At 43.5% G+C, this 17,537-nt stretch overlaps 1 protein-coding gene across 3 annotated transcripts in view; it reads left to right on the top strand.

Moving 5' to 3' along the window:
* Window positions 1–14,202: 14,202 nt before the first annotated feature.
* LOC134358702 (rhotekin-2-like) overlaps window positions 14,203–17,537 on the top strand; it is a 54,597-nt gene continuing 51,262 nt past the window's right edge. For all 3 annotated transcript variants that reach the window (XM_063071159.1, XM_063071160.1, XM_063071161.1), the window contains exon 1: window positions 14,203–14,486. In XM_063071159.1, coding sequence (XP_062927229.1) covers window positions 14,421–14,486 — 66 coding nt within the window. In that variant the 5' untranslated portion in view covers window positions 14,203–14,420. The remainder of the gene's footprint in view (window positions 14,487–17,537) is intronic.

The following is a 17,537-nucleotide window of genomic DNA, read 5'->3' on the forward strand; positions in this document are numbered from 1 at the left end:
TGTTACACAGGACAATAGGTGGAAGCCGCATCCCAGGAACTGATTACAAAATCTCAACTGACACATTAGTGCAGTGAGGAGGGACTGCAAAGATTCCATCAGAGATAATAGACAATAGACAATAGGTGCAGGAGTAGGCCAGTCAGCCCTTCGAGCCAGCTCCACCATTCACTGCGATCATGGCTGATCATCCATAATCAGTACCCTTTTCCTGCCTTCTCCCTATATCCCTTCACTCCACTATCTTTAAGAGCTCTATCTAACTCTTTCTTGAAAGAATCCAGAGAATTGGCCTCCACTGCCTTCTGAGGCAGAGCATTCCACAGATCCACAACCCTCTGTGTGAAAAAGACGTTGAACCAATGATACTGTAACATGGAAGGAGCGGTCCACCTCACAAACGTCCCACTCACCTCATCAGGTAATTTCTGCCCCACTTGTGGGGGAGTCAATGGTTCCCCACATTGGATCAGAATCAGAGTCAACTCTTTTATCATTGACACTTGTTGTGAAATTTGTTATTTTGCAACAGAAGCGCAGGGCAATACATAAAATATGCTATAAATTACAGTAAGAAATAGATACTTAAAAATTAATTAACTAGTGCAAAAAGAAAGCCAAAATAGTGAGGAACTGCTTATGGGTTCATGGACTGCTCATAAATCTGATTGCAGAAGGGAAGAAGCTGGTCTTAAAACATTGAGCATGCATCTTTGGGATTGTGTACTGCCTCCCTGACTGTAGTAATGAGAAGAGGGCATGTCCCAGATGGTGGGGGGTCCTTCATCATGGATGCTGCCTTTTAGAGGCATCACCTTTTGAAGATGTCCTCGATGCTGGGGAGGCTAGTGCCCACGATGGAGCTGGTTGAGTTTACAACCTTCTGCAGTTTTTACTGACCCTGCACAGTGGGCCCCCCCCCCCACATACCAGATAGCAATGCAACCAGTTAGAATGCTCTCCACGCTACATATGCACATTGGCTTCGTCAGAGAGCTCAGAACCCACAGAACCAGAGTGGAAGTAAGTTACTCCTAATCCTACCTGAGAAGATCAAATATGGCTGCAATACAACACAATTGTGCTTATCTTGCAATGGCATAGAAAGAATCCATTCAGACTGTCAGATGAATGCTGACTTCCTAAGAAGCAATCCCATTCGTGCCATTCCCCTTCTCCTTAATTCTCTGCACAACTTAACTGTGCGATCACTTGAATCAAGTATGATGTTATCCTAAGGAGAATGGCTGTACAGACATCAGGAAGCTGATACATGGAGAACCACCACACAGTCCTTGATAGATCAGAGTCAGGGTTCAGTGGCATAGAATGCAAAATGACTGGGGACCCCTCACTGTTGCGGCCCTCCTCTGCCTTCACTGCCATTGTGATATGCCATTAGCTTCTGCCAGGCCCATCGTTGAGGTCCTGGTTGGATCACTCTTTGTCTGGAAACCTTCCATTTGATCTGACCTCCACAGGTGACCCCACCAGGATCTGAGAGCCAGATGGCTGACTCTAGGCAGCATCGATCTTGGGAACTCAGGAACTCACAGGCCTCTCCACTATGATAAGTTGATGCTCCTCGGAGAAGCTGCACCCCTGCAATGCATTGTCTCTCAGAAGTGCCCACCAATCCCCCTTACATTCCCTTTTGCCAGTGACCTGTTCTAAAGGTGAATTTACAATAAACAATTGACCTTCCAACATATCTTTGGAGGACAGGAAGAAATCAGAGCACCCAGAAAAACATAGTCACAGAGAAAACTCCACACAGACAGCACCCAATATCACAATTAAAGACAGGCCCCTGGAGGTGTGACACAGTAGCACCTATAGCTGTGCAATTTCACTGCATTTCGTTGCATTATAATAGTGACTGTACTTTTCATTTATTCAGTGGATGAGATAGCCAGTGTTTCTCAGAACGGCTAGAGTTTTGTGCAATGGCAGCCTCAGTAAATACAACCTTCAAACACAGGGCCTCCACTAGGCATAGAATTCATGGAGATTCTCCACATTCTGTTAGATGAAATCCCTATGCATTTCAGTTTTAAATGACCAGCTCCTTATCTTGTAGTTATGCCCCTTTGTTCAAGACTCTCCCACATGCGGAAATGTCCCATAGCTATCCTGTCAAACCCCTTTAGGATCTTAAATGCTTGAATAAGGTTACCTCTCAGTCCCCAAAATTCCAAGGAATACATTTGCAAACAATCAACCCTCTCTTAATTTTGCAACCTTCTCATCCCAGGAATGAGCTCGAACCTCCCCTGTACTTCCTGCGAGAAGATGGTGTGGCCCAAATGGTGGAGATCTTTGATCTTAGGTGTTGCCTTCCTGAAGCAGTGCCACTCATAGATATTACTGATGGTGGGGTGGAACATGCCCATAACATATCTGCTTGTCCACTACTCTCTACAGGAAATTATATTGCTGTGCATTTGAATTGCCATATCAGAGCATGATGCAGCCAGTCAGAATACTTCCAACAATTGTAGACGTTTGGTACATGCAGGACCTCTTCAACCTGCGAAGAAAGTGAAGACACCTCTCCGCCTTCTTTCTGATTCCTTCTATGTGCTGGACCCAGGACAGGTTATGTAAATACCCAGAAAGTTAAAGCTGCTTCCTCCGCCATTGATGCACCAATGTAGACTGATACATGTTTAGCCATCTTCCCATTCCTGAAGCCAGCAATCAGTTGCTTAGTTTTACTGAAGAACCAAGAGATTTTTGTTGTTGCACCACTCCCCCAGCTATCCTAGTTCACGACTGTATCTGACTCATCACCATCTATGATTCATCCAACAACAGTGCCATTGCTGTCAAATTTGTCTATGGCTTTGGAGCTGGGTTTAGGCACACAGTCCTGTGTACAGAGGATACAGCAGGTTTCCTATTGTCCAGGTGGTTCAGAGAGGAGCGGCAGAGAAATTACATATGCTGCTGTCCTGTTATGGCAGAAGGTGAAATGAAGGAAACTCATCAGTTTTTTTTCATATAGTTTTTATGATAATCTTGCAGTTCACCATTTTATTACAGCCAACTTACATTTGTTTATTAATTTTTCAAATTCTCAGGGGATTTCAATTTGCCTTCTCAGATTTATATTTCAGACCTTTGCATTTTAGTCCAATAATATTACTATTACAAAAGATCTAATAATGTCCTAACACCTGAATTGACTGTGAGCAGAAAGATATGTAGAAAGGTAAAAGCAGTTCCTGGCATTGGCAGCAGAATCTTCTTGAGTCCACAATAACAGTCCTGAGCCTCTTCACTCATTGGAGCAAAGTATCCTGTAATTCTTGGCCAAAAGACGTAATAGGCACCCCAATAGAAAGAGATACGCTGCGAGCATATCAAAAATAAATCATTTTTCATGTGTCTCTTTTTTTTTTAATTCCCTCTTCCCCCCCACCACCCCACTGATGCTTTGAGATACTTCTCAACATTAGAAACACTATTAATGCAAGTTGTCATTTTTTATTTAAGAGTGGAAGGCAAATTATGTCACTTCAGAGCTGAAGTAAATTCTTAATTTTAAATTGATTTGGTGCCATTCATTTCTGCAAAATAGAAACTTCTCGGATATAAACATTGCCTCACCCTCTTGTTAATTATTCAATTTTGTTTATTGTCATACTTCCCAACGTGAGTGTAAGGGAACAAAATGATTGTTACTCAAGATCGATGCAGCATAAAAACAAAACAATAAGAAACAAAAAAAAACACAATAAGTAGAAATATAAAATAAATCCTATAAAATGCAATGTACAAGTAACAGTTATATACATAGACTGATTGTATATACATAAAATGACGTGAGGTGATATATCGCCTGGTAATGCTAGGCTACTAAGAACAAACCATATTCTGGAAGAATAAGAACTACAACTTTTATTTACAACAGCAAACAGCAACCACGTTTCTTACAGCCATGCTTTCTAGATCGTTAGTTGATCGCTGTGGGCGGCAGCACTGACCAAAAAAGTGTCCAACGTATCGGAAAATGTGCAACGACAGCAGTAAGAGTAATCATTTTTCACACTGTTACAGAAGTAGGAAGAAAATAAAACAAGCAAATGCAGTGCTTGAAAATGAACGTGATGAGTTTTATATAGATGTGGAAAACAAAGTAAGAATGACTGGACTATTCCATTGCAAGTGAGTCAAAACAATATTCTGTTTAAACTTGATACTGGAGCACAAGTAAATGTTCTTGCAGAATCTGAGTTTAATGCATTAAAGCCAAGACCAAAGTTACATAAAACAAATATAAAAGTGACTGGGTATTCAGGTGCAGACATTCCAGTTAAAGGAACACGTGTGGCAAAAGTATCACACAAAAATACTGTGCACACGCTCTCATTTGTGGTGGTGCCACAGAATGTGCAGTTAATACTGGGTTTATCTGCCTGTGAGAGACTGAATTTGGCGAAAAGGGTCTTAGTCCTGGATAGTGATCCAATTGAAGAAGTGAAAGCACGTGAAGGGAATTGAGAAGTTTTATTGATATGATGAAGTCTCAGCATAAAAAAGAGATTACACAGTTAATGAACGAATTATATGAAGAAAGGAAGATTCGTATTTCATTACAAATGGAAGTGGAAGGGATTAAGAAAGCTGCAGCACTTGAAGAAGTACAACCCAAATCATACATGGTCCAAACAGAAGCAGGAGCAGTGTTAAGAAGAAATCGCAAAGACCTCAAGAAAGAGCCGACATCAGAGTTTCAGTTAACTGATGCAGACCAAACAAAACATGAAAAAAACAACAAAACTCAAGACCTGTGTGAACCACTTAGAAGGTCTACTCATGTTCGTAAACCCCCAGGGAGACTAATAGAGACACATTAAGTTATGTAATTGTTCTGATAAATGTTGCTAATTGTTTTTCTTTTTAAGGAAAAGAAGATGTGGTGATATCACATGTCACATGCAAGAACGTGATTGGACAGAGTTCTGAGCATGCACAGAAATGAGAGAATGATCTAGAAACTTGTATGGTGAAAACGTGGTTGCTGTTTGCTGTTGTAAATAAAAGTTCTAATTCTATTTTTCCAGAATAGGGTTTGTTCTTAGTAACCCATGGTACGTATAAAGAACACAACGGTATGTAGTGGTGCTGAGATTGTTGGAGTGGGTTAATGAAGGAAAGTGCTAATCAGCCTGACAGCTTGGGGGAAGGAACTGTTTATGAGTCTAGCTGCTCTGGCATGTATTTTGTGTAGCCTTTTTCCTGATGTGAGTGGGACAAACAGTCCATGAGCAGGGTGGGTGGGGTCCTTCATGATATTGTTTTTATCTGGTCAAGATGGTGCCAGCGCACAACGCTACCTTAGGCGATGTCTTCCAGATAGTTCACAAAACTATTTCTTTCACTTCTTTTATGTCGCCTTTTTATTTTGAATGTGTTTCAGGTACTGTTAGAACCTGTAATACACAGCTTGAAGATCGATTGAGGGATCTGACACTTTGCTATTTCCGAGAAGATTCTAGGAGGCAAGTGACCTTGAGGCTTAGAAGCCTGGAGACGGGGCGTGAGCCCGTGATCGAATCCATTTCTTGCTGATCTCACTGATTAAAACGTCGAGGAAGATTGAACTATTGAGGTGAGTGCAGAAGGCAAGCAAGTATTCAGCGCCATCTACTAGACTTTCACTTGCTGCAGCTGGAGGAAGGTGTCTGCATGTGACAGACTCTTGCTCTTGCTCGCCCCTCCCGAGAGAAGACCCCTATGTTCAAATGGTCTCCCTCAATGCTCCTGGAGGAAGGTATTAAAGCTCTGGATCTGCGATTTATAGATTGGACTATAGTTCACTTGGACTCTTGTAGTTTTATGATTTCATATTCTGTGTTTACGCAATTCTTTCTTCTTGCTGTTTGCACAATTTGTTTGTTTTTTTGTGCGAGGGGTGGTTTGGGGTTCTTGTTGCCACTTGTGCAATTTGCATTTTGCACGTGGGGGGCTTAATGTTTTTCTTTCAACTCCATCCATGGATTCTCAGACAAATCTCAGAGTTGCATACTGCATACATACTTTGATAAAAAATATACCTTGAACCTTAAACCTTTTTCCAGCACCTATCTGTATATATGTTCTTGATGGCAGGTAGGCTGGTGCCGGTGATGCTTTCAACAATTTTACAACCACCCTTGTGATTTTGTTCCATTCATTTCTGTAGAATAGAAACTTGCTCATATAAAACTTCCCTGATGTAAACTTTATCTTTTCCTCTTGTTAAGACAGCTACATCCTTTTCCAAAAAGCTCTAAAAGTTTGGCTTCAGGCAGATCTATCAATCATCCAGTATGCATCAAAAATTACATTACACAGGGCCCGACACTCACTGTATATATTAAAAAATGACAGTAGCTATGAATTTTCTTCAAAATCGCTGATTTCTTCTCTCCAAATTAGCATAAAATAATATTATGTACACTTATCAAAGTGTGCAGGTTCAGATTCACATATTGCGGTAGAATTCGGAATCCAAGCAGCAATTATTTGAAATGCCAGCCTTGATTATTTTTTAATGAATGGACCAATAATAGACAGTTACTATCTCAATTGGCCAGGCCACCAGTACAGCTAATCTTGAGTGTATCCTTTTCTACTCAAAACCTGCTGGAGTAATAGAAATGTCCAATGGCTATGAATTCACTGAGGACATAGGCAGTTTTGAGGGCATGGTTGGCTTGAGTGATTTTCTTTTACTGTTAAAAAGTGAAGTTACGTTACTACAATTTGTGTTTAAGTCCATAACCTCTTACTGTTTCCATTGACACTACCCAGAAAACAGCACAACCAAATAGAGAGACAAGAGATTCTGGAGGTCTTGAGCAACACACACAAAATGCTGGAGGAACTCACCAGGTCAAGCAGTATCTAAGGAGGGAAATGAACAACTGATGTTTTTGGTCAAAACCTTTCACCAAGACCTATCTCCTTCATGCTTCTCACTTCATCTCCCTCCTCCACCCACTCATTCTTCCTCACCTGCCAACTTGCACTCAATCCCCTCTCCCCACCTTCTCATTCTGGTCTCTTCCCCCTTCCTTTCCAGTCCTGATGAAGAGTCTCAGCCCGAAATGTCAGCTCTCTATTCATCTCCACAGATGCTGCCTTACCCACTAAGTTCATCCTGGCATGTTGTGTGTGTTGCACAACCAGGTGGAAATTCTTCAGACCAGCATGAAAGTGTTGACGCTATTACAATGCAGAATTTAAAAATTGAACTACTTGCTTTCTGAATATTAAACATCACATTACTCATCAATTGCTATTTTAAAGTTCCAAGAATCTTCAGCTCTTTCCTGTGGAAATATTTTGCAACCTGACTTCTGAAAAACTTAGCTTTAAATTATAGGTCATTTCCCTTAATCACTGGCCACCCCTGAAGAAATAGTTTCCTTCTTTTCAACCTCTATCCATTGTGAAAACTCAAATCACATGATTTATTTAAGAGGTGTTTAAACACATGAACGGGGGAGAATCGAGGAAAACAGGCCACGTGCAGGCAGATGGAATTGGTTAGATATGCATTAGGGTTGGCACAGATAGGGTTGGTTCCAGGGTCTGGTTCTCTGCTGTACTACTTTATGTTTTACCTTCCAAATATCACTAAACAGCACCACAATTTTGTGTAATTTGTTTTTCTCCTCATTTAAATCATAGGGTCCAGAAATCATTTGGTATTTCAGCCCTGAATTTCCTCCAAGGTTAATATATAAAATATATATCTCCAAGCTATGGCACTTACAGGCGTGGTCTAATCAAGGTTTTGTACAGGAATAGCAAAACCTCTCTGCACTTACTCTCCAGCCCTTCAGACATAGAGGCCAGGACTCCATCAGCTTTTTTCTGCATGTGTTTCTTTGTTGGGTAATGCCGATAATTATAAAACAAATACTTAGATTAGAATAGATTAGATTCAACTTTATTGTCATTGTGCCGAGTACAGATACAAAGCCAAATGAAATGCAGTTAGCATCTAACCAGAAATGCAAAGAATAGTGTTATTTACAAATATTGTTACCTTAGCCAGTGTTAACAACAGCTATTGTACTTAATTTCAATTAAATTAGACAGAAATGTGTCACCAGATCTCAGGCAGCAGAGTTCACAACACTGCTTGCTCGATAACATCCATAATGCACGAGATAGAACATTACAGCACAGTACAGGCTCTTTGGTCCATTTACAGAGAGTTGTAATTTCCACCAAACCTCCTCACTCCCATCTGTGCACTGGGCACTTTCTCAGACTGGCTGATAAACCTCATACATTTTCTCCATCAGATTTTCCTATTTCATCACTATATCCACATCAGCCACCCCTCTCCACAGCCCTTCAAAGTTCAATGTAAGTTTACTATCTACATACATATCTGTCACAATATTCTACCCTGGGAGTCACTTTCTTGCAAGCATTCACTGTAGACAAATAAACACAATAGAATTGATTAGAAACTATACACAGATTGACAAGCAACCAATGTGCAAAAGAAGACAAACTGAGCAAATACAAAAATAATGATAACGTTAAGTTATAAATGTGCATTGTACAGTCCTTTAAAGTGAGTCTGTAGGTTGTGGAATTAGTTCAGTGTTGAGGTGAGTGAAGTTATCCATGCTGGTTCAGGAGCCTGTCTGCTCCTGAACCTGGTGGTGTGAGGCTAAGGCTCCTGCACCTCCTACCTGATGGCAGCAGTGAGAAGAGAGCATGGCCTGAATGGTGGTGGATCTTCATGCTAGATGCAATTTTCTTCCCTCTATGCACTGCCATTTTACATTTATACTCCACACCTCAGACCCACACTGACACAGTCACTGTCCTACAGTGTTTTCATATGTCCTGCTGCTACCCAGAAGATTTCCTCTTGCCTGGAGTCACTTTATCACTTTATCATCTCCTGGAGTCACCTTATGTTCATATACACCTGCACCTAACGTTACCTTATATGCATACAATCAGTCTAGGTATATAAGCTAACCTTATGAATATATAGTGATACTCAACAGTTACTTGTATATTGTGTTTTATTGGATTGGCTTTATATTTATATTTATTGTGTTTTTGATGTTGCATCAGATCCAGAGTAACAATCATTTAATTCTACTTTGTACTTATAGTTTGTTGCTTCAAAGTCCTGGGTTGAATAAATTCATTCTTTTCCCAGGGTCCTTCTTGCTTATTGACAAACTTTTATAGATGCCTGATGGTGGCATAGTGGCATCAGCGCTTGGACTGCGGGGCGGAAGTTCCGAGTTTGAACCCAGTCGGCTCCCCTGCACAATTTCCATCCGTGCGGGGTTAAGAACTGGTGATCTCTTTGAAAAAAAAACTCACCCGGCAGAAGGCAAAGGCAAACAACTGTGTCAAGCAGCGTGCGAGGAAGTCATCCGCTACCCGGAAAAATTCCGGATGCGACCTTTATTATAGATGAACAGTGGAGAGTATCCTGATTGGTTGCATCACCACCTGGTATGGAAGTACAATCGTCCACAAAAATTAGTGGGTACAGGTAGAACCGTAGATCCCAGTCCATCACAGGCAGAACCGTCCCACTATTGAGCAGATCTACAAGGAGTGCTGCCACATGAAAGCAGCATCCATTATCGAGGTCCCCACCATCCAAGCCATGCCCTCTTCTTACTGCTGCTATCAGGAAGGAGGTACAGGAGCCTTAGGTCCCAAACTACCAAGTTCAGGAAGTTATTGCCCTCCAGCCATCAAGCTCCCGATCTAGCGTGGATAACTTCACTCACCTCAACACTGAACGAATTCCACAATCTACAGACTCACTTTCAAGGACTTGACAACTTTTATTCCCAGTACTAGTTACCTAAATTTTTTGTTTTTGCACATTGGTTGTTCGTCAGTCTTTGCATGCAGTTTTTCATTGATTCTATTGTATTTCTTTGTTTTGCTGTGAATGCCTGCAGGAAAATGAATCTCAGGGTAGTATATGGTGATATATATGTAATTGGATGATAAATTTACTTCAAACTTTAAATATAACAGAACGTAGATGCTATGTTTGGCTCAATTCATGACTTACAGTTTACAAATTTTACCATTCATTTACAGAGCAAACTGGAAAGCCAGGTGGAGCTCGCGATTTGTTCTTCATGAGCGCTGACTCCCTGAGACCATTCTCTGATACCCTCCTTTCATTCTAGCTTCCAATATTTCACTGTAGATAGAAGAATACTGCTTGATTTTTGGAGCATCTGACTCCTGAGTCAATTATGAAGATAAATATCAGCAGCTGAGATACCCTACAACAGACTGAAACAATGGCATGCATTGAAACCTGTGGCATGTCAGTAAATTATTCTGAGAACCTTGCAATTGAAGATCATACTGTTTGGTTGGCTTTAATAATTAATATTAGGAGGACCAACAATGATTTTTAACAGCATTAAAATGTAGTGACGCACACAAAATGCTGGAGGAACTCAGCAGGCCAGACAGCGTCTGTGGAAAAAGGTACAGTCGACGTTTTGGGCTGAGACCCTTCATCAGGACCCTGGAACGTCGACTGTTCTCTGATTTCCATAGATGCTGCCCGGCCTGGTGAGTTCCACCAGCATTTTGTGTGTGTTGCTTATATTTCCAGCATCTGCAGATTTTCTCTTGTTTAAAATGTAGTGAAACAAGTTCACAAATTACAAGATTGAAGCAATTTTTAATTTTTAATTGGGGAAAGGCAAATTATGAGGCTATAAGGCTAGAACTTGCGAGTGTGAATTGGGATGATGTTTTTGCAGGGAAGTGTACTATGGACATGTGGTCGATGTTTAGAGATCTCTTGCGGGATGTAAGGGATAAATTTGTCCCAGTGAGGAAGATAAAGAATGGTAGGGTGAAGGAACCCTGGGTGACAAGTGAGGTGGAAAATCTAGTCAGGAGGAAGAAGGCAGCATACATGAGGTTTAGGAAGCAAGGATCAGCTGGGTCTATTGAGGAATATAGGGAAGCAAGAAAGGAGCTTAAGAAGGGGCTGAGAAGAGCAAGAAGGGGGCATGAGAAGGTCTTGGCGAGTAGGGTAAAGGAAAACCCCAAGGCATTCTTCATTTATGTGAAGAAAAAAAGGATGACAGGAGTGAAGGTAGGACCGATTAGAGATAAAGGTGGGAAGATGTGCCTGGAGGCTGTGGAAGTGAGCGAGGTTCTCAATGAATACTTCTCTTCGGTATTCACCAATGAGAGGGAACTTGATGATGGTGAGGACAATATGAGTGAGGTTGATGTTCTGGAGCATGCTGATATTAAGGGAGAGGAGGTGTTGGAGTTGTTAAAATGCATTAGGACAGATACGTCCCCGGGGCCTGACGGAATAGTCCCCAGGCTGCTCCACAAAGTGAGAGAAGAGATTGCTGAGCCTCTAGCAAGGATCTTTCTGTCCTCGTTGTCCACAGGAATGGTACCGGAGGATTGGAGGGAGGCGAATGTTGTTCCCTTGTTCAAAAAAGGTAGTAGGGATAGTCCGGGTAATTATAGACCAGTGAGCCTTACGTCTGTGGTGGGAAAGCTGTTGGAAAGATTCTTAGAGATGGGATCTATAGGCATTTAGAGAATCATGGTCTGATCAGGGACAGTCAGCATGGCTTTGTGAAGGGCAGATCATGTCTAACAAGCCTGATAGAGTTCTTTGAGGAGGTGACCAGGCATATAGATGAGGGTAGTGCAGTGGATGTGATCTATATGGATTTTAGTAAGGCATTTGACAAGGTTCCACGTGGTAGGCTTATTCAGAAAGTTAGAAGGCATGGGATCCAGGGAAGTTTGGCCAAGTGGATTCAGAATTGGCTTGCCTGCAGAAGGCAGAGGGTGGTGGTGGAGAGAGTACATTCAGATTGGAGGATTGTGACTAGTGATGTTCCACAAGGATCTGTTCTGGGACCTCTACTTTTCGTGATTTTTATTAACGACCTGGATGTGGGGTAGAAGGGTGGGTTGGCAAGTTTGCAGACGACACAAAGGTTGGTGGTGTTGTAGATAGTGTAGAGGATTGTCAAAGATTGCAGAGAGACATTGATAGGATGCAGAAGTGGGCTGAGAAGTGGCAGAAGGAGTTCAACCCAGAGAAGTGTGAGGTGGTACACTTTGGAAGGGCAAACTCCAAGGCAGAGTACAAAGTAAATGGCAGGATACTTGGTAGTGTGGAGGAGCAGAGGGATCTCAGGGTACATGTCCACAGATCCCTGAAAGTTGCCTCACAGGTGGATAGGGTAGTTAAGAAAGCTTATGGGGTATTAGCTTCCATAAGTCGAGGGATAGAGTTTAAGAGTCGCGATGTAATGATGCAGCTCTACAAAACTCTGGTTAGGCCACACTTGGAGTATTGTGTCCAGTTCTGGTCACCTCATTATAGGAAGGATGTGGAAGCATTGGAAAGGGTACAGAGGAGATTTACCAGGATGCTGCCTGGTTTAGAAAGTATGCATTATGATCAGAGATTAAGGGAGCTAGGGCTTTACTCTTTGGAGAGAAGGAGGATGAGAGGAGACATGATAGAGGTGTACAAGATAATAAGAGGAATAGATAGAGTAGATAGCCAGCACCTTTTCCCCTGGGCACCACTGCTCAATACAAGAGGACATGGCTTTAAGGTAAGGGGTGGGAAGTTCAAGGGGGACATTAGAGGAAGGTTTTTTACTCAGAGAGTGGTTGGTGCGTGGAATGCACTGCCTGAGTCAGTGGTGGAGGCAGATACACTAGTGAAGTTTAAGAGACTACTAGACAGGTATATGGAGAAATCTAAGGTGGGGGCTTATATGGGAGGCAGGGTTTGAGGGTCGGCACAACATTGTGGGCTGAAGGGCCTGTACTGTGCTGTACTATTCTATGTTCTATGTTCTAATTTGGAGAACAAAATACAGTAATACCTACAAGTAGCTATCTTGATGTTCTAGAAATGTGGACTCCACTTCTCTTTAGATCACAGCTGGTTCTAGTTTTGGTTCAATAATAGTTTTTAGGTCTAATGCATTAGAACTTCTGTTTGTCTATATTTAAATCCACTTGTACAGGATTCTGAAGACGTACATTTAATGTTTTAAGACCAGCGTCTTCCTCTCCACTATCGGATTTCTGAATAGTCCATGAACCAATTGACACTACCTTGTTATTTCTTGTCTGCATTATTTATTTACATTTTGTAATTTATAGTAATTTTTATGACTTGCACTCTACTGCTGCCACAAAACTATGGCATATGGCAGTCATGATCAGATTCTAAACACTTCCAGCAAATGGAAGCTACCACCCTTCCTTTCATGGCTACTGACTGTCTTTTAAGTAGCCGTGTGCATTTCCCATAGTGAGCTTTCCTCTGCATGGTCATGGAGCAGAGGTTCCAACCTTTTTTATGCCATGGACCTATATCATTAGGCAAGGAATCCTCGGAACTCAGGTTGGGAACCCCTGACATAGAGCAATGAAGTGCTGATACAGGCCCTTCCGCCCAACCCGTCCATGTTGACCACTGTACCCATTCAGCTGGTCCCAATTTCCTGCAATCAGCCATATCCTCTACACCCCAACCCTCCATATACCTGTCCAAATGCTTCTTAAGTGATATTATTGTACCTAACACGAGGAATTCTGCAGATGCTGGAACTTCAAGCAACACACATAAAAGTTGCTGGTGAACGCAGCAGGCCAGGCAGCATCTCTAGGAAGGGATACAGTCGACGTTTCAGGCTGAGATCCTTCGTCAGGACTAACTGAAAGAAGAGCTAGCAAGAAATTTGAAAGTGGGAGGGGGACCTTGGTTGTCTTAATGGACACTAACAATTAGGAAAGTTGGTAGGTTGACTGAAGCGAGATGCAAAGGTTCCAGTAGTTTATTTAGATAGGAAAACATACGTAAGATGGAAATGGTCAATAAGCTCCGTAGCCAATTGAAGCGAGAAGCTAAGTTAACTAGCTCCGATGAGCGGGCAGAGAACTGAAAAGTTGACACTGCCTCGGTCCAGATATCACCTGACCTGCTCAGTACTCCTTTGTGTTTTAATTGATTTAATTTTGTTCATTTTGCTGCGTATATCGGCTTTGCAATTAAGTGCCGACAGTTCAGCACCGTCATTCTCCCGGACGTCCAACGTGACTCCTCATGATTGCCTTGGTTCCAAATAGTCAAGGTTTGCAACGACATCGCCACAGTTGATTCACCCCTTTCTGTCTTGCATCAGGAGAGAGGGGTCGCTGAGTGCTTCCCACCCTCGGGCAGACCCCTCACAAAACGGCAGCAGCACCCGGAATACTCCAATCAGCCCTTCAACAAACAAGCAGGTGGAGCCCGAGGCTGAGTGACGAGCGGTGATTCGGCCAGCCCCGTCCACAGGTTGCACGCTCCGCCCTTGGTTACCCCGGAAACTGAGGGGCGGAGCCGCGAGATTCGAATGTTGGCCCGGGCCCGGGGTCGTTCCACGGCGCGAGGGATCGGCGGGATGGCGGCCGAGGCCGGGGTGAGTGGTGCTGAGCGCGGCCGTGACCGCTTGTTTAAACGCTTGAGCAGCCGGCACCGAACCCGGCGGCCCGGGCTCGGTTGGAGCAACCTGCGGGCGGCCGAGCGCCCCAGTCAAAGGCTTTCTTCCCAGAGTCGGATCCTTCCCACTTTGGACCGTTCCCGTCCTCACGTCGCGGACACCGAGACAATGGTCGTCTCCGGGCTCTTCGTTCTTTCTTTATCTGATTGTGCTTTTTGCTGTCACCCTTTGCCCGCCTCTCGGTGTGTGATCATGTCGCAGTGAATTCGAACTAGGATACACTGAAAAACCTTTCTTGCATACTGATCATACATATCAAATCATTCCACAGTGCACTGAGATTGGACAACCAACAACAATGCAGAATTAAGTGTACAGCTACAGAGAAAGTGTAGTGCAGGTAAACAATAAGGTGCATAAGGGTCTGTTCCTGAAAGGTGGACAGACCAAAAGGGGTTTTCTAGCTTGTTGCAAACACGGGCTAAGAGATAGGGTGGTGGATAGAACCTGTATGGGACTTGATTCTGGAAGGTTTGTGCAGAATTCATCATCAAAATAATCTGGTCTGGGTCAGAAGAGACAGGTTCTCCATATGAGAACTAACTGGGGGGTGAGGTACTGTGGGATGTGCTTGGGCTAGAGAGTATGAGTAGTGTAGGGAGTGTTCATTCACTGTGAGATTTCACTCCAGAGCCTGACTTGAGCCCAGCAGAAATTAACAATTTCTTATTTTATGTTGAGTGTCTTCTTTGCTGGGGTTGTTTTCAGTTTTGCATATTCAGGGCAGATTCTAATTTTATAAAAAGGAGAATGCTATTAGAATTGTCCAGTTGCTTTTGGTTTATCATTGCAATGTGTACTAAGATATAATAAAAAGCTTTTTGTGTGTTATTCAGGCAGTTCTTGCCACACAAGAACATTAAGGTAGTAAAAACAAAATAGGATGGAGAATATTAGTGTTGCAGCTACAGAGAAAGTACAGTGCAGGTAACAATGCAAGGGCCATGACAAGGTAGATTTGGAGATTGAGTTTATCTTTTGTCTAGCAACACACACAAAAAGTGCTGGTGAACGCAGCAGGCCAGGCAGCATCTATAGGAAGAGGTATAGTCAACGTTTCGGGCCGAGACCCTTTGTCAGGACTCTCACAGCTACCTGGACTATTCCTCTTCCCACCCTGCCTCTTACAAAAATGCCATCCCCTTCTCGCAATTCCTCCGTCTCCGCCACATCTGCTCTCAGGATGAGGCTTTTCATTCCAGGACGAAGGAGATGTCCTCCTTTTTTAAAGAAAGGGGCTTCCCTTCCTCCACCATCAACTCTGCTCTCAAACACATCACTCCCTTTTCACACACTAATGCTCTCACCCCATCCTCCTGCCACCCCACTAGGAATAGGGTTCCCCTTGTCCTCACCGACCACCCCACCAGCGTCCGGGTCCAACATATAATTCTCCATAACTTCTGCCACCTCCAACGGGATCCCATCACTAAACACATCTTTCCCTCTCCCCCTCCCCCAGTGGTAGGGATCGCTCCCTACGCGACTCCCTTGTCCATTCGTTCCCCCCTCCCCCCCAGTCCCTTCCCACCGATCTCCCTCCCGGCACTTATCCTTGTAAATGGAACAAGTGCTACACATGCCCTTACACTTCCTCCCTTACCACCATTCAGGGCCCCGGACAGTCCTTCCAGCTGAGGCGACACTTCATCTGTGAGTCAGCTGGGGTGATATACTGTGTCCGGTGCTCCCGATGTGGCCTTCTATATATTGGAGAGACCCAACGCAGGCTGGGAGACCGTTTCGCTGAACATCTATGCTCTGTCCGCCAGAGAATGCAGGATCTCCCAGTGGCCACACATTTTAATTCCACGTCCCATTCCCATTCTGATATGTCCATCCATGGCCTCCTCTACTGTCAAGATGAAGCCACGCTCAGGTTGGAGGAACAACACCTTATATTCCGTCTGGGTAGCCTCCAACCTGATGGCACGAACATTGACTTCTCTAACTTCCATTAATGCCCCACCTCCCCTTCGTACCCCATCTGTTATTTATTTATTATCATTAATTTTTTTTCTCTCTCTCGCTCTCCTTTTCCCCCCTCTGTCCCTCTCACTATACTCCTTACCCATCCTCTGGGCTTCCCCCCCTCACCCTTTCTTTCTCCCTAGGCCTCCCGTCCCATGATCCTCTCCCTTCTCCAGCCTGGTATCCCTTTCGCCAATCAACTTTCCAGCTCCCAGCTCCATCCCTCCCCCTCCTGTCTTCTCCTATCATTTTGGATCTCCCCCTCCCTCTCCCACTTCCAAATCTCTTACTATCTCTTCTTTCAGTTAGTCCTGAGGGAGGGTCTCGGCCTGAAACGTCGACTGTACCTCTTCCTATAGATGCTGCCTGGCCTGCTGCGTTCACCAGCAATTTTTATGTGTGTTGCTTGAAATTCCAGCATCTGCAGATTTCCTTGTGTTTTCATCTTTTGTCTGTTCAGGAGTCTGATAACAGCAGGATAGAAGCTCTCTTTGAGTTCAGTGGTACGTGCTTTAGCACCTTTGCACCTCTTGCCTGAAAGAAGGCAGGGAAGAGAGTGACCTAGGTGGGAGGGGTTCTTCATTATGTTGGGTGCTTCCCAAAGAAGCAGGAAATGTAGACAAAGTCATTAGAGATGAGACTGGTTCTGTAAAATGGGCAGTATTGCAGTCTTGGGCAAAACAATTGCTGTGATGCATCCAGGTAGAGCAGAGTACAAGCCCTGTGGCTCATGATGTGCTAACCTTCTGACCTACTCTAAGATTAATCTAACTCTTCCCTCCTACATAGCCCTCCATTCTTCTATCATCAGTGTGCTATCTAAGTGTTTCTTAAATGTCCCTAATGGGTGTCACAGTAGCATTGTGGTTAACACAACGCTCTACAGTTCCAGCAACCCGAGTTCAATTCCCGCAGCTGCCTGTAAGGAACTAGTACGTTCTCCCTGTGACTGCATGGGTTTCCTCTGGGTGCTCCGGTTTCCTCCCACAGTTAAAGGAC

This window comes from Mobula hypostoma, chromosome 19 (assembly GCF_963921235.1).
Source record: "Mobula hypostoma chromosome 19, sMobHyp1.1, whole genome shotgun sequence".
NCBI lineage: Eukaryota > Metazoa > Chordata > Chondrichthyes > Myliobatiformes > Myliobatidae > Mobula > Mobula hypostoma.